The 25,225-nt window shown below is 53.9% G+C and overlaps 1 protein-coding gene across 2 annotated transcripts in view; it reads left to right on the forward strand.

Annotated features, from left to right (window-relative positions):
* JAKMIP1 (janus kinase and microtubule interacting protein 1) overlaps nucleotides 1-24,019 on the forward strand; it is a gene marked incomplete at both ends in the record, with an annotated part of 66,521 nt that extends 42,502 nt beyond the window's left edge. Inside the window, 8 exons of one of the 2 annotated variants that reach the window (XM_080796985.1) lie at nucleotides 2,111-2,212; nucleotides 2,918-2,971; nucleotides 3,626-3,691; nucleotides 9,670-9,738; nucleotides 11,266-11,355; nucleotides 14,340-14,543; nucleotides 20,791-20,856; nucleotides 23,969-24,019. In XM_080796985.1, coding sequence (XP_080653111.1) covers nucleotides 2,111-2,212; nucleotides 2,918-2,971; nucleotides 3,626-3,691; nucleotides 9,670-9,738; nucleotides 11,266-11,355; nucleotides 14,340-14,543; nucleotides 20,791-20,856; nucleotides 23,969-24,019 — 702 coding nt within the window. The remainder of the gene's footprint in view (nucleotides 1-2,110; nucleotides 2,213-2,917; nucleotides 2,972-3,625; nucleotides 3,692-9,669; nucleotides 9,739-11,265; nucleotides 11,356-14,339; nucleotides 14,544-20,790; nucleotides 20,857-23,968) is intronic. The other variant, XM_080796986.1, reaches the window with a different exon arrangement.
* Nucleotides 24,020-25,225: the final 1,206 nt, after the last annotated feature.

Genomic DNA, 25,225 nt, shown 5'->3' on the forward strand with positions numbered 1-25,225 from the left:
GGAAGGGAGGCATTTGCAGAGGAGTTTGAGAAAAACCGTGGGATTGTCCCAGTCCTCGTCCAGCAAACGCAGCCCTGGGTATCACACAGGGTTGCTCTGGACCGAAATCTTAACTGTTTGTAACTCAACCTGCAACTCAGAGCTACTGTTAGCACGGAGGGAGACTGAATGCTGTTCACGGGGAGCGGTCACGTTCCGAACCTTTGGTAACGTCCCCAGTACAGAGCTGCGTCCAGTGTGAGAGTAGTGATGGGTTTTACTGCTTCCCACTGAAACCTGGCCTTGGGTGCCTACCACTGTATTGCAATCCCGTTACTTCATACTCCTTTTTCTGTTTGTTTGTTACCATTTAAAAGCCATCCACATTTTAAACATCACCTAAGTTTGTGATTCATTTGTCTGAGCACCTGTTTGTCTGAGCACCTGAGTGGCTCTGCTCTCCCTCCACTGAAGCCTTTGCATGCACGGTTCCCCCCTGGGAAAAGCCAGCACCCTTGCGACACTGGTGTCCCCCCTGTTCTGTTTCCTCCTCCTGGCTTCCGTTAAAGTTGTTTGCACCAGAATTTACCATCTTGTCCTTTGTCGTGTTGGCATGGACTGTGTGGCCACAATGCCTCCAAACCAAGCATTGCCGTGCAACCCAACTCTTGCTTGAGTAGGAACAGGGTCTTCCACTCACACAGCAGGAGCAGGAAGCCATGTGAGGTCACTGTTCACAGTTTGGCCAGCGAGGAAGCCTTTCCCAGGGCTTTGTCCATGTCCTTTTCAGGAGATTTCCATGAGCATTTCTCAGTGTGCTAGAATTTTCTTTAAGTGTCTCCACCATCCTTCAGAGCCATTAGAAACCAATTTTCTGACTTTCGTTCGTATAAAATAGGAGCTTTCTGTCCCCTTTTTTCTATGGGGACTCCATTTAAGTATTGTAGATAAGAAAACATCCACACAATGGAACCACTGTGAATTTTGGTCTTCTTGGCTAATAAGAGAAATAAACGTTCCCCCCTGAACTGCTTCAAACCAGGTTAGCCAGGTTGGCTGGGCTTTGGGGAAGTCAGTTGAATGAATGGCCCCCTTCCCTTCCCCTCTCCATCCACCTTATCCAAGAGCATCTGCAGAGGTCTCACTATCCAAGCTAGTGCTCATTTGGTTACATTTCTTAGTTGAATGATTAAAGGGACCCATGGACACTGTCACTAGATGCTACAGGAATGGTCCAAGCATGCTTACTTATCTTACTGTGATTTTGAGAAAATAAAAGCAGTTTGATTTGAAGAGATAATTTAGAAAGGTCTTCTCTGCTTGCCTTCCCATAAAGCCAGCCTGTCTGTTGCTCAAGTTTTAAAGAGCTATATAATATATCCCTGTAATTAATCGGGCTTTTCCTGTCCTTTTTAAAAACATGTCAATTTACGTCTGATTAATAAGCACCTCTCCTGGGAAAATGCTTGCTTTTCCTTCTTTAGTTATGGAGATTTGATTATCAATCTAAGGCAGGGATAGAAGGATCACTGGTGTATTTCAAAAAAAAATTGTGAACGAAGTCAGGAGATTATGTTGGGGAAAAAAAAAAAAAGTGAATCGGAGGTTTGTGTCCTGGTCTCTCCACCCAGTAGCGCAGGACCCAGACTCGCCCCCTACCCTGCCCCAGCCTCCCGGTCTATGAAATGAAAGCCATAATGCCTGCCTCCTGGGGTTGTGAGGATTCAAGGGGAGAGCGATGTGCCCCAAGGCACAGGGGGACACTCCATGGCTGGTGGCTATGTTGTCTGTTGAAATTTCCCACACTCGTTCTTACCAAGTACTGAATGATGATCTGTGGCTTCCCGGGTTTCCAGCTCACAGCAAGTGAACACATGACACCTTGTTAAACGTTTCTTCCTAGCTGAGTAGGTAAGAAGTAGACTCCTTTGCGCAGCCGATCCAGTGCGCGGTGGAGGCGGGATCACAGCGCGCGCCTTCGTGGACCCAGAGACGGTCGTCTGAATGGGCGCCTTTTAGTAACGCCTTTGCCAACTGGAATGCCTTGCTTTTTTTGCGGCGTAACGTGGGAAAATGGCAAGTGGTAAACAATCCAATAAAGTTCTGTTTTTAAACCGAATCTTTTCTCCAGGAGAGAGAGCGGAGGTCGCCAGCATTTAACCTCCAAATCAGCACCTTCCCTGAGAACAACAGCAGCGCCCTCCAGCTGTTCTGTCACCAGGAAGGAGTTAAGGTAGCGTGCTTGGGGGGGTGCCTCCGCTAAACCGAGACGGCCAGGGGCCCGCTGGAAGGCCAGGCCCGGCCGTACCCGGGGACTGTGCCTTTGTGCCGGCTATAAATCGAGTTGAACCAGAGGGCCCGGTCCCCCCCATATGTTGAAAGTCGGAGTTTGTTTCTCAGAGGGTCACCAAATGTCACTGCATTTGCACCCATGTCAAAAGAGCAGAGCCGTGGGACACAGCTTTGAGGGCGTACCCCGGCTTGGCCGCCCCCCAGCTCCGGGTTGCGAGCTCTCCGAGCCGCACCCTCCCGGGTGTGAGGTCTGCATGGCAGCAGCCGCCCCGGGATGGGACGTGACGCGGTGTGACGTGACGTGACGTGACGTGACGTGACGTGACGTGACGTGACGTGTCGTGCGTGTGGCATCCGAGCGGCGCTGAGCCCCGCGGGCTGCCGCAGTGAGTGAGCGGGCGGGAGGTCAGGTTGCAGGCTGGGGTCCTGCTGACCCTCGCCACTCCTCCAGCCTTTCTGGAAAGCTCCGCGATCGAGTGGCAGGCCCTGCCTTCTCTCCCTGGACCCCGAAGGAGCCGCCGGGAGCGCTGGGCCCCGCGGCGCGCGCCCAGAGAGGGACCCGGACGAGGCCGAGGCCGCTGCGCTAGAGACCGGGGTGCACGGGCTGGGCGGCTCCCGCAAAATGAACGTTGGAAATCTTTTCCAGGATGTGAATGTTTCTGAACTTATGAAGAAGCTAGATATCCTTGGCGATAATGGGGTAACTATGCCGGTCGGCTTCTGCTCGCGCGCTCTTGTCTCCACCTGGGTGTGCTGTGTGTGCCTTTCCTTTCCTTTCGGTTCGGTTTCTTCCTAACTGGAGAGATCTGACACGTGCAGTGTGAGGCTTCTGTCTGGCCGTGCCCCCGCGGGGATGGGCGGGCCGCGCTGCCACGGGAGGACCACGCTGCCACGGGGGGATCGCGCTGCCACGGGGGGATCGCGCTGCCACGGGGGGATCGTGCTGTCAGGAGCGGGTCACGCTGTCACAGGGGGGTCGCGGTGTCACTGGGGGAAGGGAGATGGGGCCTTCCGGACTTAGCTTCTGGATTGAGCTCATCCCTCGCTCCTGCGAGGGATGAGGGCGCGCACAGAGGATCACCCAGAGGGAGAGCGGGATCCCTCGAGATTTCCAAAAGCAGAGCGCGGTGTTTTTGCCCCCTTAAAAGATTGGCCCAAACAGGCCCTAACTCCAAAAGCCTTGGCCCCAGAGATGACACGGTGCGGCTGCGTTTGAACGCCGGCCCCTTTAGAGAGTGGGGGCCAAGCCCCAGGGTCTCCTCTTGGAGGGGCATCCAAGCCGGTCAGCGCTGACTGTCTGCACGGGGATGTGGGGTCCAGTGTAAAATGCCCTTCCCCCGTTTTTGTGTTTTAGAATTTGAGAAACGAAGAACAGGTTGCAATAATCCAAGCTGGAACTGTGCTTGCCCTGTGTGAAAAGGTAGAGCCCCGCGGCGCTTCTGTCCGTGCTCGTGTCCAAGCTCCCCCGCGCCACACAAGAACCTGCGTGCTGCTGTCTCGCGTGGCCCTGGGGCATGCGCTCCCGCGTCCGCGTCTGCATGTGCACGCGCATGCTATTCCTTTCTGGCCTGAAGTCACCCCGCTTCCCCTAGAGAGCTTAGCACAGAAGCAAAGGAAAACCCCGTCGAGGAAGCACCTGCAACACCGGGGTTGATTTCCTACCGGGTTTTTGCCATCCCGGTTTTTTAAGCTTAGTCAAACTCATACTTGACTTCCAGTTTTTAACCCTGCTTCTTAGGCTTCTAGCCCTCCTTCTTCTACCCTGCGGTTAAACCGGAAGCGAATTATGCCTCAGCAGCTGGATTTTGCCTTTCCATTAACTCCGCCCCCCATTTATCGTTATACAAGGGTGAATATTTTCACCCGTAGATTCCTACATGTCTTTTAAAGCACTTCCACAGGAGAGACTCTAGGGGTGGAATCACAGAGCTAACTGGGGCGGGGGAGGGGGGGAGGCAGTCAGAGATTTAATATTGTCAAAATGGTTCCTAGAAAAGGGGTCCCAATTCTCCCTCCACCTGCGTGTGACCACATTGCTTGTTCGACGTTCAACAGGCGTGTCCCCGCTAGAGAACCCTGCCAGTTCCAGGGACTAAAATCTCATGATGTTAGTGTTTCTGTTTGCATTGATGAGTGGTGGTGATTCTGGGTTGTTATTGTGTATTATCTATTTCCTTCCTTCTTTGTGAATTGTAACAACATTTCTGTTGTTTCCACTGGGTTTGTTATTCACTCATTCATTCATTCTTCAGTTATTCAATAAGTGTTTGTCATAAGTATTGTGTTTCTTACTGACTTCTCCCTGTGCTTTGCATATTAAGATAACAACTTTTTGCTGTATTTGTTAAAATTATGTTCCTGGTTTGTTTACCTTTTACATGTGTTTAGGATATTTAAGGTACACATAACTTTTATGCAGTCCCATCCAGAGAGCTTTAACTTAAAAATACCATTTTAATGACAAGGAGGTCTTAGTGATCTTAATCAAGATTCTTCCCAGAATTTTTGGAGGGTCATTGAAAATAGAAACAGTTTTCTGCCCTGGGCTCTTGTCCTTCCTCCCTAGCCATGTGGAGTGCATGAAGTGTTGGTAACAGACTTAAGCAAAGCCTTGCCTGAGGTCACACAGGAGGCAAGTCACTTCCCAAGTCCCTTCACCTGGCTGAGCCTATGTCCCCAGGTGGGCAGGGCGTGATGCTGACTCATGCCTGGCTGGCTGCTGGGCCCTTTAGCTGCAGGTGACCATACAGGGTTAGGCACACGGTATTCACTCAGTAAACTTCCCTCCCACCAGTGTATCCTAACGTCCTGCAGAGCTCTGTGCAGTGTTACATAAAGTGTTTAGTAACCAGTCAAGACTCAGTTTCATGGCTTCCTGGAGGATTGGTGAGGTCAGGCCCCGCAGTTCCTTCCGCATCCCCTGGGAGACCCCTCCTGGGTGGACCCCCCCCACCACCACCACCTGGGGTTTCTGCAGATCGGCCTCTGGGTCACTCTGAGCCATGGAACCAGGAACTTGCAAACCTGGTAGGGTTGGTATTGGGACTCTAGAACATGGCATTTTTAAGCAGAAACATTGCTACTGAGCACTTAGGGCAAAGGGGTTTGGCCAGTGACGGTTGACTGTGAACCGAGAGCAGGAACCCTCCATGACTTAGGTGGCTGGTTAGGGAGGGGGCTGGGCAGCAGGCCTGGGGGCCTCCCTCTCTCCAACCCCCAGAGTCTCTTGGAGGGCCACACCTTATAGGGAGTTCACAGCCTTGCTGAGAATAGCCCCTTTCAAGCTGATCTCTTCTCCCTGACATACTCCTCCCCACAGCCTGGCAAATTGTGAGGGTCCAGATCTGCAGTCTTAGGCCCCCCACCTCAGATCTGTAGGGTGCCTTTTCCTCTCAGCAACCATGAGAGATTAGCGATGCTCCCCCTTCAGACCCCTGTCCTGTAGCAACCCTCTGCTTTGACCCTGTGCCCCCACACCTTTCACCCACCAACGGGGTACAGGTGAGAGGCCCACCTCCCCATCTGGGACGGTCCTTGGGGACTGGACTCAGACCAGTATTTTTCCCTGTTCTCAGATTGGGTCTTGGAGACCCTAGCCCTGCCACAGATCTGTGGCTAAAGATCCCGTACATTTGGGAGTTGCTATCTGTCCCCCCTAGAGGGGGTGTTGGTGTTGGGAGTGGCCCCAAGAGGAAAGGTGGGTCTGCGGGACCAGCTGAGAGCCCTGACAGGCCCCCTGGGGAGACAGACTGCCCAGTTTGCCTGGGACTGAAGGGTTCCTGGGACATGGGGATGTCAGTGCTGGAACGGGGATAGTGCTGAGCAAGCACACATGAGTTGGTCACCGTGGAGTTCACGAGCTGGCACCCAAATACATGTGGTCTTAGAAATTGCCACTCAGTGTCAGCATCTGACGAAGCTAAGGGCAACTTCAGTTTTCTCTTTGGAGGCACAATGCTGCTTTTGTAGAAGCATATAAGTGAGGTGCAAGTCTAATGAGAACTGTCATGTGGTGCTCCTGTATGATCTTGCCAGGGCATCTTGCTCTAGGGGGTTGTCTTGCTCCTTTCCTCTACTGGGGAAGCCCTGCCCCTTCTTGAAGGTTAGCAGAGTCCAAGGTCAGGTGACATGTCTTGTCCCCACCCCATGCCCTCTGCAAGTAGCACGTGCCCAGCAGAGAAGCTTGAACATAGGATGTCTGAAGATTTACAGGTGATCAGAGTCATACCTCTTCTTTTTCTTTTTTTTTTTAATTTTACTTATTTAGTTTTAGAGAGGGAGAGAGAGGGGATGGGAAGGACAGAACGGGTGGGAGAGAGAGAATCCCAAGCGGGCTCCACCCCCAGCATAGAGCCCCACGTGGGACTCCATCCCACAACCTCAAGATTAGGACCTGAGCCGAAATCAAGAGTCCGACGCCTAACCGACTGAGCCACTCAGGAGCCCCGAGTCACACCTCTTCTTTATGAAGCTCCTTTAAGTTCAAAACCAATTGAGAGGGTGCCTGGGTGGCTCAGTGGGTTAAGCCTCTGCCTTTGGCTCAGGTCATGATCTCAGGGTCCTGGGATCGAGCCCCACATCAGGCTCTCTGCTCAGCGGGGAGCCTGCTTCCCCCTCTCTCTCTCTGCCTGCCTCTCTGCCTACTTGTGATCTCTCTCTCTCTGTTACAGGAAGAAATAAAAGATCCTTAAAAAAAAAAAAGAACAGTTGAGAAATAGTCAAAACCAATCAGACAGATGCAAGGGTTTTTTTTGTTTTTGTTTTGTTTTTTAATTTCATTTTCTCACTGGTAACAGTACCTTAGCGGATTCAGCTTAGGCCTGTGGCCTCAGTCAAGCTTTCCAATAGTTGGCCTAGGGTCAAGGTCTTGGGACCCTCTTGAAGGGAGAGTTGGGTCTTAGAGGAGAGAGGGCTCCTGCCCGCCCCCCAGCTCAGGCTCAAGAGGCCTGTACCTGTAGGCAGAGACCTGACTACCTACGGAATGTCCTCCTGCCCGAACCCCTGTAGGCTGATTCACTTCTCCCCTGCAGGTTTGGGGGAGGGCAGGTGTCCCCGTACCCCTCCTTTCCAGGGGGTGGTACAGATCCACCTGTATTTAGGTATTCGCTCTCCCAAGTGTGGCCTAGTGGCTATCTGATGGACTCTGCTCAATGGGAGATTCACGACCTCTCGTACCCAGGATGCTTGTGGCCAGCGTTTTCTGCCCTCATTTTCCTCCTTCCATTACTGAGAAGTACTTTTCAAGTTTTTTCTTTCTATGTGTAATATACACGTCAATTTTTTTTTAACAGTAAGAAGAAACTGGACACCATATTCTATAAAACCTATTCTAAGAGCAGCTTGTAATGATTCAAAACCGGATTTTGATTTTTTTTTCCATTTAAATTTGATTCATTTTGGGACTGCCTGTATTAGGATATTAAAAATGAAAAGTTTTTCATTTCCAACCAAAAATATGCTTATCTATTTTTGAGACATCACACATCCTTTCAATAACGTCTAATGAAATGCTCTAATTTTGTCACCTGCTTCTGCCACTGGCTCTGGGGGTCCACTCTGGGGGCCAAGCTCACTCTGATGTTGGGGGAAGCCTGTGTGATCACAGCTGCATCTAGTCTTGTTCCCTCCATGGAGCCAGCATTCCCACTCCCAGACCTCCATGCTCTCACGTCTGTGCTCATTCAACCATGTTTGTTGGGCACATGCTTCACCCTGGGCCTGTGATGGGTAAGGAGGTATATCAGAACACGTCCGATATGGTCCCCACCTTCAGGCTTCTGTGGGAGGGAAACAGACAACAGCAATCTGTCAGGTGAGTGCCGTGAGAGCCATTCATAGGATGATGTAGGAATCCAGGAGGGCACCTGACCCCAGGGACTTAGGAAGCAGGGCAGGCTTCCTGGAGGAGGCGACAGCTAATTTGGCCAGAAGGCTGAGTTGGTGTAACTCAGTGAAGGCCTGGGGCAGAGACCAGGGGTAGAAGAGGTGGTGATGTTCCGGGCAGGGAGAGCAGGCTGGGCTTGGGGACCAGCCTTTGTCAGGAGTGATGGGATGTCCCTGAGGGCTTTAAGCAGAAGTGGGGTTTTGAGAGGATGTATGGGCTTGAAAGGAGAAAGGGCTTTGGGTCCAGATAGGAGCCTGGAGGGGTGGTGGCTGTGGTATGCGGCAGGTGGGTGTTGGAAACAGGAGGAGGTGAAACCAATGTCAGGACAGGGGAGGGGAAGGAGAAATCAAGGCTGCTCCCCACTTCCTGGTTTGGGGAAAATGGGGCTCGTCCCCAGCAGAAGGACCAGGGAGGCTAGGGAGGCCTCAGAGGGAGATGTGGTGGGGTGGCTTAGGCTGCAGGGGGATACTGCGAGAGCAGAGGGAGCACAGAGTCTGGAAGAATCCCCTGAGTCGGGGGTGGGGAGCGAGGGGTGGAAGCCAAGGGCAGGGGAGAGGAGAAGGAAAGCCAGGTGAGCAAGGCTGGGAAGCCAGGAAAGGGGCGTGGTCCCTAGGCTGGAGGCAAGGAGGCTCTATTGTGTTGAATGCACACATTCATACACAGTGTCAAATATGGACAGCTCCCTGACCTCAGACACCCCCACTGAACCCCCTGCAGGTCTCCCCACCAGCCCATCTCTAGGTGGGCTCCTATAAAGCCACACATGCATACCTCCATCCTGAAAAACAGCTGCCCACCTCCCGTTCACCACCAGCCCAGACCCAAGGAGAGGCAGACTGTCCATGCCACCTGCCCTTAGCAAGTGCTCGCCAGCCCACTTCAGCACCCTCTTGCCCTGGAACTCAGCACCTAGCCACTCAGGGGTGCTGCTGCAGGGGTGAGGTTTTGCAGGCTGGGTTAGAGATCCCCATTGACCACCTGTGTGACCTTGGACAGGAGACTTAACTAGGCAACCATGTCTTCACCTATAAAACGTGTGAGGCTGCGCCTGCCACATCATGGGCATGAAAGTCTGGAGGAGGTCCCCAGCATGAAGCCACCCTTGCAGCACTCAGCAGGAGACCTCAGTAACACTCAGCCACCCAGCTGCAGAGCCCCCAGATGCACACGGGGGCCCACTGTGCACCAAATCAGGCCCCCGCAGCACAAACGCCAAGCCCCTCCTGGACATGCAGGCTCGATTAGAAATACTTACCTATGCCCAAGCACGCACACACACACAAACACACACACATGCACGGATATCCATGACCTAGTCGATCCCTGAGCCAACATCTGTCAAAGCTGAACATCTGTACAGACAGTGAAATTCTGTTTCGAGGGCCGCCCTGGGACGGGCAGCGGAGGCCAGGAGCCTCGTTGAGGAGGAGGCCCCCTGCCACTCGGTTTTGGTGGAAGACCCCCGGCTGGCATGGGTTCTCATTTACTGACCCTCTGTCCCTGCTGTTTTCCAGTGGCTGAAGCAAATAGAGGGAACTGAGGCAGCCTTGACCCAGAAGATGCTGGACCTGGAGAGGGAAAAGGTAAAAGACTCAGGAGGTAGGAGGGTGGAAAGGGTGCCTACAGCTTCCTTTCCAGGAAGGCCTCCATGTATTTTTTTTTTTTAAGATTTTATTTATTTGAGAGAGAGAGGACACGCAAGTGTGTGTGTGGGGGGGTGGTGAACAGGCGCCCCCTCACATGTACTTTGGTGGGCACTGATTTGCATGCATTTCTAAATTTTGCCTTTGCCCTAATGGTTGTGTCAGGTAATTGTCATCCATTCGCTTACTCTTTCAAACTCACTCAGTAGTTCACTTAATACCTATTTTTGGAGCCTCTGTTATCCCAGGCACCATGCCAGGATTAGCAGTCCAGTGAGGAATATGCAGGGTCCCTGCCTTAAGGACCTAGCTCGCGAGCCTGCGGGGATGTGTGCTCATGAGCCAAGAGCCATGGGGCAGCCTGGGGACATTAGAAGCCTCACGTGGGCGCTGCCGAGGCCCTTGGCCCAGCAGCTCTGAAGACACACAGCTGGGCCTCCCATCTTTGCTGGCCTCCCTAACGGCCCTGAGAGTTTGGGAAAGATGCACTGGCCTTCGTTTCCTCATAGCTAAGTGAGGGATTCCAAGGTCCACCTTGCTGGGCTGTAGGGATGAGAGATGTGAGACGCACAGCCAGTGTTGCACAGTGCTTGGTGGGGTCCCTGGTGAGAGGTAGTTATTCACTGGGGGACAGTGGCATATAAGGGTCCGTTGTGTCCAGCCTTGGGGATGTTCGAGAGGGCTGCCCGGATGAAATGGGTCTTGAACCTTCAAAGACCGATTCAAGTTTTGCAAGTAGGAATGAGAGGTGAAACCCGAAGGTAGAAGGAGTCGCTTAGAGCCTGGGAGCGCGTGTGGTGTGAGAGGGCGCTGGCTTGGAGTCTAGTCTGTCCTCGGCCACCAGGACACTGTGGCATCTAGGCCAAGACACTGGGCTTCTCTGGTCCTGTTTCCTCATCTGTGAAGTCAGGCGCCTGCAGGAGAGGAGCTCTGATCTTAGAACCTTCCAGTCAGTAGTAGAGATTTGCATTCTGGAGAGACCGTGCTTGCAGGGACCAAAAGAGTGACCGGGGCAGAGGGAGGAGTCAGAGAGCAGTGAGACTAGTGGCGAGGTGGGAGATGCTGTCATTGAGGGGGGAGGAAGAGCCATATCTGAGAACTGTTGGGATGGTCTTGGGATGGTCTTCATGGGCCACCAGGACATGAGAAGAACTGAGAAAGATTCCTGCATGGGCACTGGGTTGGAGGGGAATGGCTTTGGTGCTTTCAGACCCCGACAGGGAGGGGAAGCCAAGAGGAGGCAGGACAGGCTGGATCACGGCTCCTGGGCCTGTGAGGCTCCTGCAGATTCATGCAGAGGGGTGAGCAGGGCAGACCATCATCGCCCTTCTCATCTGAGCTCCTGGTGGGTCCCCAGCTTGGGGGGATGGTCACTCTCTAGCAGTGGTGAGTAGGGGGCCTCTGAAGAGCCTCTCCAGGGTGGGTTCTTGTGCTGATCTCAATTGTGGGGGGCTTCCTCTTTTTCAGGACCTGTTCAGCAGGCAGAAGGGCTACCTGGAGGAGGAGTTGGACTACAGGAAGGAAGCCCTCGACCAGGCGTACCTGGTAGGACCGGAAGTGGGTTGGTCGCTTTGGCTTGTTAGACTCGCCCTCAGAAGCTGTGTTTTCCTTCGGGGCTGACACCAGGGCCACGTGGGCACTGTCAAAATGCCCCGTGTTCTGACGGGAACAACTGTACAGCGGCATTGTCCCTTTTCTCCAAAATAGTCACTTAGCTGGGTGGTTTCTTCAGGCGTGCTCATTCAATTCTAGGAATCATTTGAAATGAGTGTAAAGCAACTGTCTTTCTTATGTGTTTGTTCTACTTGAATACTTACTTATATGTAAAACCCTGAAGCCAGTTTTCCTGTGAACAGGAACAAGGGACAGTCACCGAGGAACACAGAGGTAAAGCCAGGAGAGCAGCGGGTGGGGATCAGCAGAACAAAATTACTTGTCACCCTGTTGGGTTTGGGCCACAGAATTTGTCCAAGGCTTCTGGATGGTTAGCTTAAAATGCGATCCCATCCAGGTTCACATGTCCTGTGGTTTTGAGGCCTCTCCTGGCAGCAAGTGAGATGGGGAGATTATACGGACCCACCAGGGAACCCCACAGCACAGAGAATTCAGTGTCCCTTCTTGTAAGAAGCAGCGTGTGGTACCCAAAGTCTTGAGCGAGTATTTGTCCTGGTCATTTGCAATTAAGCTCATCTTACGAAATAGTGTGAACCTAAGAAATGCACAGTCCACAACTGGAAAATGACTTTCAGGACCTCATTTCCATGAGCATGGCCAGGAGGACGGAGTGACAGTAGCCAGGGCAGGAGGGGCTGGCCCACCTCCCTGAGACCCTTGGCCCTTGGTGTCTGGGCTCTGAGGCCTGAGTGGAGAGGATGGGGGACCGGAGAGGTCGTAGGTCCCGTATGGGATTGAGCCTCACTGGGATGGGGCAATTTTCCCTCCTAGAGCTTATTTCTGGGCATACACTGTTATCACGGTGCGGAGGGCAATTTAAAATAGAAATATATCCTCCTGCTCTGGGAGAGAAGCTCACACTCAACCATTTTTTGCTGGTTTTGCCTTGACTCTGCCTCCCCTCTCCCTGGTCCTTTCAAGAATGTGTTTCCTACATCACAGGACACTGGCTCCCTAGCATTTCCCAGAAAGCTCTGATTTCAGGAGATTTATGGACACTGAAGCCAACAGAACAAGTCTAGAAAACTCTTAGGGCTTCTTGGGTCCTTAATGTGTTGAAGGTTGAAGGGTGGGCCTGGGCTTGGAGAGGAACAAAAGCAAGCACTTTGGCAAGTACACAGGATCACAGGCTGACTTTTCAAGGGACCTCTGGCAGGACTGGTGATTTTCATCACATTTTGGAAAAGCTCGGTGTCCACCCTTTGCTGTCTAAGTACTGTCTGTGGGAAGGCCCCAGAGTCCCTCTGAGTCCTGGTCCTGCAAAGGAGGCCCCTGGGTGAGCTGATCTTGCCACCCTGTAGAAATTACGTTCCTTCCCAAAGACTGTTCCAAAGCCTTGGGGGGTTCAGGTTCACAACGGGGTTGTGTTCTGATGCCGCACTGGATGGACTTGAACGTGAGGGAAGTAACAAGCTCCAGGAGGGAGCCTCGTGCCTGGGCAGGAGGGTGGATGGCAGGTGGGCCGTCCACATATGGGCCTGCATTCCTTTGCCATTGTGCTGGGTGAGACGAGGCAGGTCCACAGTAGAGCTGCTGGAATTAGGCATTGGGGTCCCAGCTGGAGGCTGGTGACTTGCGGTCCCCTAGAAGCTCAGCTGCTGCACGGGGAGGGGGTGAGCCAGCAGACACAGGCACAGGCAAGCTCTGGTTCCACGTGGAGCCCACGTGAGGGCCCTGGGCCATGGCTGTGGACAGACTTTCCCTTCGGGTTTCCCATGGGGGACACCTGGTGGTTAAGATTGACTCTGGCCTGATGGGTCCAGCCTCCCCCCCCGCCCCCCCCCCACTCCTCCAGGAGTGAGCACAGTCACGCCAACACTGGACACTGATGGGAGCAGCTGGGAGAGCGGGGGCCAGATGCCTGCAGAGGCTTGTCCATGGAAAACATCCCCTCCACACCGCTACTTCCAGCCACGTCTTTCCCCTTCTTGGCAGTTTCCATCCAAACTGAAGATTGAGCTAGTCGGTGTTGGGAAGACAAGGAGCAGTTCCTTAGATCCCTTGGCTGGAAGCCCTGTGTTGGGGTAGTTGCAGGTGTGGGACAGGCTGGGGAGGGTGGAGACCAAGAATTTGCAGTGACGGTGACCAGAGCAGTGGTCAGCCTGGCCCAGGATGGGGTTTGCTTTCGAGGACAATGTGGGTGGTGATTTGGGGAAGCAGAAAAGGAGATAATCCTCTCTTCTGTCCCTAGATATCCCCATGAGGTAACTATATTTAAGTGTCTTGGGGGTCAAGTGGAAAAGAAATGACTTCCTCTAATGATTAAAACTCTTGCCTTTCACAAGGAGCCTCCAATTGGCCACTAATCTCATCCGCTTTGCTAACACAGGGCGTCTCGTGTTTGTAGCAGGGCAGGCCTGGTTAGAGCATTGTCACTCTTTGCTTTAGGTTGAAATCGCATTCCAAAGTAGCTGGCTGAAAACCACATGTGTGCAATTTGAGACATTTCCCCCTCCGACACCTAGTAGAAAAGGGGAGGTTTGTGGGGGGAGTACATGGGGTGCCAAGAACAAAATGGAAACTGGTCGAACCAAGCCTCTCTCTGAATCACACATTTTAAGGAGCAGTTGTGGTTATTTCTTCTTACAGCCCTTGTCCTCTCCTGGAAGGAGGAGGGCTATTCTTGATTGAATAGACTAAGACAGGTTCTCAAAAAGGTGTGCACGGGGCTGAAAGGGGCTCCCTCGCTCTCCCCCTCCCACCCCCCGCCTGCCTGTCCGGCTGGTTGCTCTGTGAAGCCACCCCACCCCAGCACGCTCCCCTCCCCGCCTGAGACCGCCCACGCTGCCTCCCTCGGCTGCAATGCCCCGGCCCCTACTGTCCCTCGTCTGTGATCTTCCACTGTCTGTGTGATTTGGGCCACTCAGAAAATCCAGGAGCTGGAGGCCACACTGTACAACGCGCTGCAGCAGGAGCCGGGGCGGAGGGCCAGCGAGGCGCTGAGCGAGGGCCAGCGGGAGGACCTGCAGGCTGCCGTGGAGAAGGTGCGCCGGCAGATCCTGAGACAGAGCCGAGAGTCCGACAGCCAGGTCCTGCGGGAGCGCATGGAGCTGCTGCAGCAGGCCCAGCAGGTGAGGGGCAGGTGGCTGGCACCAGGTGCCTCTTGCCCTCTTCCCAGCCTCTGGCCCCTCGGACGGGAACCTGATGTTTCAGGCATGGCTGATGGCCCGCTGGCCGCCAAGCGAGTCTCCTCGGGAAGCAAGACAGGAATTCTCGCCCTGCGTTGTCAGGGAAGGGGAGCAGTGTTCGGACATACATTGCAAGGGAGGGCACCCCCTACTGAGTCCTCATGCAAACCCCAGCCAGTTGTCCCCTGGGGCTCTCCCTCCCGGCAGGTGTACTCTATTTGAAGGTCAGGTTCTTTTTAAAACCAGGAGGCGTGGCTGAATGGTGTGCACTTTTTTTGGGGGGGGGGGTCTGTATTTTGTGATGATGCCTATTTGAGGACTGGACTCCAAAACCCTAAATGTCTTCCAAGGTTTGGAGTCCTGTGTGAAGGTCACGTGCTGCCGAACCCAGGGGGAGCCTGGCTGCAAGGACTGCAGGGAGATAACAGGGACAAAGAGGCCCCATCATCTACTCCAACATTTGCTGGGGGCTCACCGGTGGGGACCTTTGATGGTGGTCCCCATGCAGGGTGGGGACAATGACATCCATTCTCCTGATGAGGGCGCTGGGGCTCAGGAAGGTTAAGTCATGTGCCTGAAGGTCACACGGTGTGTAGGGAGTCCCACCAGGGAGGAAGGACACGAGTGAGCAGGGGAGGCAACATCACAGAAGGCAGAGCGAGCTTGCCACCATCAGGAAGGGTCAGGGGAGGTTCACGTCCGAAGACAGCACAGGTCCCCACGGATCTGAGGAGGGTGCGTGGGGGTCCCAGCCAGAAGTGGAAAGATGTGGCGAAGGGGAAGGGGGAATGGTCAGCCTGGGAGGTCTCTTCATACAAGACTTGGTTTGGTTGAGAGGACACGCAGGAGGCCCCTGGTGAACCTGACCTGGCTGTCGCCTCCGTCCCCATGCTGCCCACTGCACTGGTGTCATCGGGTCATCTGCTCCCCAGCACCCCACTCTGAAGCCATGTGCATGCAGTTGGAGTGCACAGGCATGCGCACGTACACACACACACACACACACACACCCCCTGTGTATAGGGAGAGAGAGGTTTCATAAGTAGGGAGATTACTGATCAGGTGGGCACAGAAAGGGACAAAGGGCAGGGAGAGGTTGGAGATGAAGGGAGGAGAAGGGAAAGGCATCAGTCCTTTGATTGGGAAGGTCTGACATGTGCAAGCGATGAGTGAGGCGGGGGTGCAGACCAGCAGGTGAGGCAGAGGCCCAGACTTCCAAGCAGAGGGGGAGGGCGTGGGGGTGGGGGCAGGGAAGGAGGCCACCATGGTGAAGCTGCGGCTTTGTCCTGGCGTACTGGGCCACCTCCTGTCCTGAGGGAGGAAGAAAGGCAAGCACCCAGCAAAGAGGGGCTGAAGGGGCAAGGGAGGACTTGGAATCCCCGTGGCCCAGGTGGGTGGCGACGTTGCTGGCACAGGGCTGGCCGCTGAGGATGGAGACCAAGAATTTGCAGTGACAACGGTCAGAGCAAGGGTAGGCCCTGCTGGGCGGGGCACTGGAGCTCAGAGTGCGTAGGGAAAGGGAGGCGAGCGAGGGAGGGAGGAGGGACCACCAGCTGCAGCAGCAGCCTCACTGGGAGCTGTTAGAAATGTTGACTCTCAGGCCGCACCTCGGAATTGGATTCTGCAGATGAAAGTTGCTCAGTGTGGGGGGATCGTAAATCAAGATCCATGGTTGTGAGTTCCAGAAGGGAGTAAGGGCCTGTCTCCGTCCACTCTGGGCACTGTGACAAATGTCACAGGCGAGACTCCTGTGGGTCACAGCTCTGGAGGCCGGAGGGCCAGGAGCAAGGGGCTGGCTGATCTGGTGGCCAGTGAGGGCTCTTCCTGGCTCGCAGATGGCCTCCTACTCCCTGTGCCCTCAAATGACCAGAGGGGGACAAACAGTGCAGAAAGAGGGGGGCGGGTCGGAGGGAGAGATATTTTTTTCCTCATAAGGCCACCAGCCAGATCAGGGACCCAGCCTATGACCTTATTTAACCTTAATGTCTCCTGGAGGCCGCACGTCCAGATCCATTCACACTGGGGGTTAGAGCTCCAACCTAGGAATTTGGGGCTAGGGTGCCATTCAGTCCATAGCAGGGTCTCATTCCTTTTTTGGTTCTGGAAGAGCATGAGCTCTCATTCCTTGTTGCACTCCTCCCCTCACCCTGTCACCCTGACTTAGGCCAGGTGAATCCCCCCCTGGGTGGCATTGGACCATAGAATTCAGAGGACAAGTCTCATCTCATTGACTGGATCAATGGCAAGGCTTACCTCTGGGCCTCCGCTTCTTCATCTGTGCTTCTGGGAAATTTGGAGAGCTCTACCTCCAGACTTGGACTTGAGGGGGAGATGCTCAGCCAGACTCTCTTGGTGTGGCAGGCACAGGGGTATCTGAGACACCATGGCGCTCGCTGCTCCTTGCTCCCTGTCCCTGCCAAGTGCCATATGTGTGACAGTGGCCGGCACGGGGGCCCTAGCCGGCATTTTGGTGCCTTCATAAAAATCGCTCAGACTTGAGACCATCTGTTCCTTGTAACAGAATTTCCTGGATTTGGTCATCCTGGTGTGATGCCCAAGCAGAGGGGACGGTTTCCTTCCAACAAGCCCTGAGACCACAGGGCGTCGGCAAAAGTGAGGTTTTGTGGCTTCCTGCTTGCCTTCAGTGGCTGTGTACCAGTAGAGTACTTATGTGCCAGCCAGGGGACTGGCCCCTGGGGCTGGGGCAGGGAGCCAAGTCCCTGCTTTCATGGAGAACATGCTCTTATAATCCAGTGAGGAAACTCACAGCTCAAATAAGCACCAAGGATGTCAGAAAGGCTAAGAGGACAGATGGGAAATGATGTGGAGATGAACCCCTGTGCTCTGCGCAGAAAGCAGCAAGTCCAAAGATCCTGGGGTAGGAACAGTTTACTGAGCTTGACAAAAGGTGTGCAATGTCTATAAGCTATAACTTTCAAAAGCAGCAGCTGCTGAATATAGGATTTTTAAAAACCAGAGGCCACAGGAGCTGGTTAAGAGCCAGCCACACAAGTAGCAGTGGCCTTTCCCACCCCCCCCCCAACCGTGGCTAGTGGAGCTCACGGCCTATGTACGGAAAGCTATGGGGTGGCATTTGGAGCACAGGCTTTCAGGTCAGACAAGTCTGGATTCAAAAACGCCCTGACTTATAGTATAACCTGAGTCTCAGTTTCCAGACCTGTAGAATGGGGACAGTCATAGCAGTGTCTCCAGGCATAGTCAGTGGAGAATTGAAGTACTGGGAAGAGCATCTGCCAAAAACTAAGCCCTGGACATGTGTTAGTTCCTATCTGCCGCACTTGACCTTTCCCACCCAGCATGACCTTCACTCTGTACTCTGTCATGTTGTCGTAATAATCCCTGCCAGTCACTCATTTGACATCTGCTGACTGGGCAGGTGTGGGGTGCCAAGCCGTGTTTAAGGGAGAACAAGACAAAGTCTCAGCCTTGTGCAGGCACACCTGGTAATGATAAACAGGGAGATGGGACGGGGGTGGCCAGAGTCCCGTGGTGAGCTCTGCTGGGCAGGGTATCCTGCCCCCAACCCCTGAAGAATGGGAAGGAGCCATTCCCTACTTGAACCCTGTCTCCACCCCCCCCCCAGTCGTCCCTTCATCCTTGGACTAGAATCCAAGGCCACGCGTGGTCATGTTCTCATTACGGTGTCCCCTTTCCACCCTGACCCAGCCTGGCACCTGCTGGGCCCCTTGCCAGGGACAAAAGGACAGGTCCCTTCTGTCCTCCCCTTCTATTCAGACATATCCTGGGGAGCCCCCCCCAACCCCAGCCCTGTGGAATTAGCTGCCCCCTCCCCACTGGAGGGTAAGCTCTGTGAGGGCAGGGACCTCTTCCTCAAAGCCTGGAAGTTGTCACTGGGAGATTTTTGCAAGTTCTTGGAAAGCTGTAAATCTTCACCCTCCCTTCACATGACCCTGTAATATACAAGGCCCTTCCCCCAGCCCAGGAGCCCCCATTTCACCTCTGGTTATGGGGTCACAGTAGAGGGGTTCAGATATTAGAAATTATGTGATTCCCCAGCACCTAAACTTGGGGTGAAAGACCAGGCTAGGGTCAAGCTGAGTTTTTGTGTTTTTTTTTTTAAGATTTTATTTGTCAGAGAGAGAATCAGAGAGAGTGAGCACAAGCAGAGAGAAGTAGTCAGAGATAGAAGTAGGCTCCCCGCTGAGCAAAGGAGACCAATGAAGAACTCGATCCCAGGACCCTGGGATCATGACTTGAGCTGAAAGCAGTTGCTTAACTGACTGAGCCACCTAGGCGTCCCCCCAGCTGAGTTCTGTGCTCATTGTTGGGTGCTCTCTACCTCCTCACCTTGCAAGGGATCCTTGGGGACAGTCATGGCCACACCAAAGTATACACCCCTTCCTTTGGGTGGAAGAGAATCAGAAACATACAGGTTTCCTAATCTTTTATGGGGTGCCTACTCTATGCCAACTCTGCTCTGATCCCTTTGCACAGATTCAGCTGGTAGACCCTCAGACATGGGCAACACAATGACCTTTAATTATTGATCAGGAAACCAAGGCCCAGAGAGGTCGAATTCCTTGCCTGAGACCTCATATCTGAGGATAAATAATTTTCTTGTGTCTTTCATGCCAGTCTGTTCCCTGTTTCTGGCAGTGTGACCTTTCCAAAATCAAACTCTCATCATTTCCCTGCTTAAAACCCTTCACAGGCTCCCCATGATACCCCAGATCTGTGAGTTCCTCATTGGGACGTTCCAGACCCTCTGAGCTCTGCCCCCATCCCCCTGCTCCCGTGTCCCTGTGTACCCTGTTCCCTCTGCTTGGAATTCCCTGCACCCTCCCCAGTCTGTCACACTGTGGGTGCTGGGCTGGGCTCTTCCTCTGCTGGCTCTCCCAGTCCAAGGCTCAGTGCCCCAGCCTTCTCCCCTCTGGGCTCCAGAGTCCCCTGCCTGGAGCACCCACGTAGAATAGCACCCCACCCCTGTCCCTGCTCCCGCTCGATTTTCTCTGTGACATTTGTATTCATCCAGTGGGCCATCTGGGTACCCAAAAAATGCTTCTGTCTGCAAACTCCTTAGGGCCCCAGGCACATTGACCTGTATTTGTTAAGCGGGTGAATGTGTCCACAGAGGTAGTTCTCAAAGTGGGTCCGCAGACAAGCAGCATCTGCATCACTCAGGAACTTGCTGAAATGCAGGTGCTCAGGCTTTATCCCCCGAAACCAAGTCAGAAACTCTGCTGGGGGGCTCCAGTGATTTGCAAGCCTTCCGGGTGACACTGACCCAGATTTGAGAACCATAGCCCTGCAGAATGCATGGATGGCTTCTCTAGGCCTGGCTAAGAGTCCTTGGAGGCCAAGTGCTTATACGGCCTGGCATGGGTCACCGGCCCTGTAACCCAAGGACACTGCAGGAGGGAACTCTCCACCTACATTCAGGTGTGGCAGGGAGGCCACCAGCTGGGCAGTGGTCGGGGTGGCTGGCCCCAGCACTTGAAGGGTGACTCTCTGGAAAAGTTTGTGCTTGTGGGACATCCTGGGTGGGACACCACGTGGAACTGGAAGGAATGGGCTTGTAAATTCTGGAGCTAGGGTGAGTGCCCCCAAGGAGCATTCAGTGGGTGCAGCAGCAGGCAGGGTGACCAGCCATTCTGGGTTCCCAGGGCTGAGGGGTTACTGGGGACCCCAGACGTTCAGTGGCAAAACCAGGACTGTCCTGAGCAGATCAGGATGGTTGGCCATCCTCACACTTGTGCTGAGCGGGCTTCTAAGGGGCTGGCGCATGTGGGAGAGATGGCCACGGCTGGTCCTCACTGGGCCTGCCCCAGCTTGTCAGCCTTGCATAAGCACATTGTCTGATGCTACCTCGAATCCATGATCTCTATTAGCCTGTCCCAGGCACCTCCATGTCCTGGTCCAGATGGGAGGCTTCTGTTTTAAAGAGATCCTGTGCTAAGAGTCCACACCATGTAATTCCGTTTCCTTGTGCTTCAAGAACTGGCGAAATCGACCTTCCATGGTGGAGGGCCGGGGTCAAGGAACCTCCTGCTGGGGGCCCTCCATCTGGACTCGGGCTGTGGGGATGCGGGCCTGCCTATATTTGCCGAGTTCTCTGATGGTGTGCCACACACACCACGGTGAAGAGGAAGGAGAAAGTTTCAAATCCAGAAATTTTACCTTTTCTGATGCATGAGGTCATGTGTTTCAGAGAATCCGAGAACTGGAGGCTAAGCTGGAGACCCAGAAGAGACATCTGAAGGAGCTGGAGGAAAAGGTAGGTGGGGCGTCCACCCCTCCCCTCCCCCGCTTCTTGCTGGGACAGGTCACCCTGGGGCTTTGTCCTTCCACTCTGCCAGCTTTCTAATGCAAGAATGGATTCACCTCTTGCTCCCTTCTCTGCCCTGGTCCCCCCAAGATGTTCACATCCACGAAATAAGTAGCTCCTTCAAATGCTTTTCTAGGAAAGAAAAATGCAGTTTGGGACCGACTTTGTGTTTGGGCAGAGCCGGGGTGAGATTCCTTTTTTCCCCCCCACAAAAGACCTTTCAGGGACGGTGTGACCCTCTCTAGAGTGACAAGCCAGGCTCAGTTACATCCCACGGACACCTTCACTTTAGAGGACTTCTGTGTGCTAGCAGTGTGTTCTCGGGAGTTTCTCCCCTCCCGGCGGGAAGCAAGGCTGACCTATCCCCATGTTGACACCGGGCCCCGTGTGTCTCTCTGCGTTAGCATCATTTTATGGGAGGGGACACTGGACCCTGAACCTGCAGCTGGGAAGGGGTAGCCAGTCTCCTGGGTGCCACAGCCACTGCTCAGCCCTTCTGGCATGTTCCGTTGGTCCAGGCAGACAGACGACGGCCACTCAGAACCACATGTGTGGCAGCTCTGTCCTCCCCTTCCCACCTCCTGTGCGTTCACCCAGTGACCATCAGTCCTTGAGCTCAGGGACCAGCTTGTATACGTTGCTGTTTCCAAGACAGTTCTCCCCATGGAATAGGGCACTGCACTTGTTTGCCTGATGAGTCATAGATGAGCCGTAGATGAGTAAAGCACGTTCTGTGTTACAGAGGTAAGCGCAAGTGTGCGAGCCCCATGAAGGCTCTAACCCCCCCGGGGTCATCAAGGACGATGTGCCTGAGGATGGGACCCTGGTCTGAACCTGGAAGTCCGATATGCAGTCACCCTGGGGAGGAAGAGGGAGGGAGGGCATTGGTAGGTTTCCATTGCCTGAGGCAGGTCTTAGGAGAGAGGAAGCCCACCCACCCCCAAAGTGGGGTCAAGGTCATGGATGTCCCCTGAGGGCCAATTTCAGGGCAGATATGTACAAATGGGAAAACGGCCCTTCCCCGTCCTGGAGGCAGTCAGACACCGTGGGCCCAAACAGAAGGGACAGCTCTTCAGATGATGCTAAGCCAGTTCAGAAGCTTCTCCCCTTTCTTTCCTGAGAGGATGCAGGAGTCACCTTCCCTTACCTCCTCTTCACGGAGACCCTCAGTGCCTCCAGCCTGCACTGCCGGAACTTTCCTGTAGGGGGCAGCAGAGGGTCATGGCTGGCCGGCTCAGCTCAGGGATTCAGGCCGGTCTTGTGCTAGAGTCCTGGGTACCCCTGTGGGATTCTGGTTTAAGCAGATGCCTAGAGTCTCTGTTGGCCAGACTCCCACCCCGCAACCTTCTGGGGCTGTTTTGAGGTCCCAAGGGAATGTCAAGTCTAATTCCATCCAAGAATCTCTGGGGATAACCTGGCTTCGCAGGCAGGTATGTCTGAGCTCTGCCCCAGGCCAGCCCTGGAACCCTGGGGGATTTCTCCCTTTGCCCTGGCCTGGGGGCTTGAATCTCTCCCCATCTTGTGGGGTGGTTGTGAGGACTGCTTGAGCATGGGGGTGTGTCTCAGCACCCAAGCTGGGCTTTAGGACTCCAGTGAGCAAAATGGGTCACAGAGCAGGAAAGGACAGCAAAGAGACTTTAAGCATGCCACAGTTGTCTGGTCACACACATAAAATGAGGCAGGTGTGTCCTGGGCAATGTGCAAAGCCCCCTTCTGTCCTCTGGTCTTGTCAAAGCAAGTGTTTGCGTGTTGGTCTGTGTCCTTTTGTCACAAAGGAGTTGCTGAGGGGAGCAAGCAGCATGCAGACTCCTGGTTGGGCCAGTAGGATGAGAAGCACCCACACACATCATTTCCCAGGGGCTGCTTGTGGAAAATGGCTGCAGCCCCATTGCCCGTGGCTCATGTCAGCGGCCAGGAACCCTTCCCTGCCACACCCCACTGGGTGCTCTTGGCAAGTCCTTCCCCTTCCTGGGGCCTCAGGTTCCCCATGTGGAAAATGACAGCTGGTGACTCCACACAGGCCCTGTCCAGCTCCAACCTCCAGTGATTCCAAAACTTGTGTAAAAGTTGGTGGCTGTCTGTTTGGATTTTAATTTTTTTCGATAAATAATTTAAGGGAGTTATGTCATGGTGGGAGGGAGAACCACTTTCAAAACCCTGGATGGTGCTCCGACAGGTTCCACCCAACGAGCAGCAGTCCTTTTGGAACAAAGGGAGTCATGGATTCATTTCCAGAAAGAGAAATCTACTTTCAAACTGAATCTGTGTAATTTTTCCTTCCTTTAAGGCCACTTTTTTCCCCTGATAATTTTTTCTTTTTAAAGCAGATGAATTGGATGCCACCGAAGATTTTTTTTTAAAGATTTTATTTATTTATTTGACAGAGAGAGAGAGATCACAAGTAGGCAGAGAGGCAGGCAGAGAGAGAGGGGGAAGCAGGCTCCCTGCTGAGCAGAGAGCTCGATGCAGGGCCCGATCCCAGGACCCCGAGATCATGACCCAAGCTGAAGTCAGAGACACTCAACCCTCAGAGCCACCCAGGCGCCCTGGCACCAAAGATTTTAAATAATGGTCTCTTGGGAGAGCGGGCCCTGGCCGGGATGGTGCTGGGGGGGCGGGTGTGCTTCTGCTCATGGGCAGATGGGTCTGGGGGTCCTGTGGCCTAGGGGGATCCCACTGGGTCCTTGGGTGCAGGCCAGGCCCGGCCTTTTGGTGGAAACCACCAGCTGTGACCATAGGAGCATCCTTCCTCCACTTGTAACGTGTCCTGCCACCGTCTGCAGGAAAGCCACCTCTCAGCACCGAAAGCATCTGGGTCTGTCTGAGTCAGCTGGGTGTCTGGGGAGATGGGGAGAGCAGTTGGGGTGCGGGAGGACTCTGGAGGTTGTGTTTCCTGATGATGTCAGTGTCCAGGCCTGCTCACTTCCCTGGCCTCCTTCTGAACCTGACCCCAGGGTGGTAGTTCTTGTGAAATGTGTCACTGAATCCCATACTACGTATCTTACATCTTTTTCTTTTCTTTTCTTCCCCCCTCTCATTTTCTTTTGGTCTTATTTTATAGTTTTTGTTCCTTTTTTTGTTTTTCTCACTAGCATTCATTCTGTGGCCTTGATGACTTCAGTGAGCAAAGAACCCGGGTTGGTATCCCTTCAATTTCACAGATAAACATGATGATTTTCCAGAAAGGAGAATTTCTCCCATTTCTGACCATGACATTCCTTGAGTGACAAGACTCTGGGGAAGGTGGTCTGTGGCAGATTCCTCAGGGACCCAGTGCCCTGGGGCGAGATGAGGGAGGGGGAACACCAGGGTCACTGGAGAGTCCCGCCCCTCCAGGGAGGTTGGGAAAGCTCGTTGTGGAGAAGGGACAGTGGGGACCTGGTTGCTGCCTTGTTGTAGTTCATCTTCCAAAAGGGCTGGGGATTGTGGTTTTTCCAAAGTTTCTTTCTATTCTGGCTTAGTTTCTGTTGTTCTCTATTGCCTTTGGACCAGACCATCGCGGGTTTCTGGGGTCAGGGGTCTTCAGGAGCAGTGGACTGATGGGCAAGTCCATGACCTGAATATAAAATACCCAGGAAGCCTATGTGGCAAGCCCCCCAGCTCCCTGTCCCCCGCCCCTCCCAGCCCTGTGCCTGGTTCTGTTGCTCAGGGACCTGGGACGGAAGCCATCAGAGCAGTTGGTCCTTCTCTGCCCTGCCTGGCCCCAGGACCCAGCTCTCACCCAAGTTCCTGCTTGGGCACCCATGTCCTCCCCCATTCTCTTTGCTCTGAGTGCCCTCCTTGGGGCTAGGGCTAGGAGGTGGGGTGGTGGGGTTCTTCCAGATCCACTGGATCTACAGTTCCACAGTTCTGCCCATAGTGCCCACTAGCTGGCCTGATCCCCAGGCTGAGCTCTGCTCCTGGTTTCTTCCGTGACTGATATTCTCATGGGAACCCTGAGCCTGGCCTCTGAGCACAGGGTTTTGCCTTGTATCTTCTGGGTCCCACAGCCTAGGCCAGTGCTTGGCATGTGGTGGACATTCAGGCGGTGTTTGTGTAGTGAGTGAAGGGCGGTTCCCGGGTCTAATCAGATGGGAAGTGTGGGTAACCGTGAGGGGGGAGGGTCAGGTACTGGAGGACAGGCCATCTGAGTCCCATTTCCTCTTTCCCTACATTGTCAGGGAAAGTCACTCAGTGGGCTCAGCTGGAGAGATTGGGCCAGCAGCGGGGGCCGTTGGGGCAGATAAGCCAGGGGCTTCCCCAACCTTTTTTAACCCTCAATTCTTACAACACTGCAAATTATTTTTTAATCTTACAGGATAGAAAAATTGCTTATGGA

This window comes from Martes martes, assembly GCF_963455335.1.
Source record: "Martes martes genome assembly, chromosome: 2".
NCBI lineage: Eukaryota > Metazoa > Chordata > Mammalia > Carnivora > Mustelidae > Martes > Martes martes.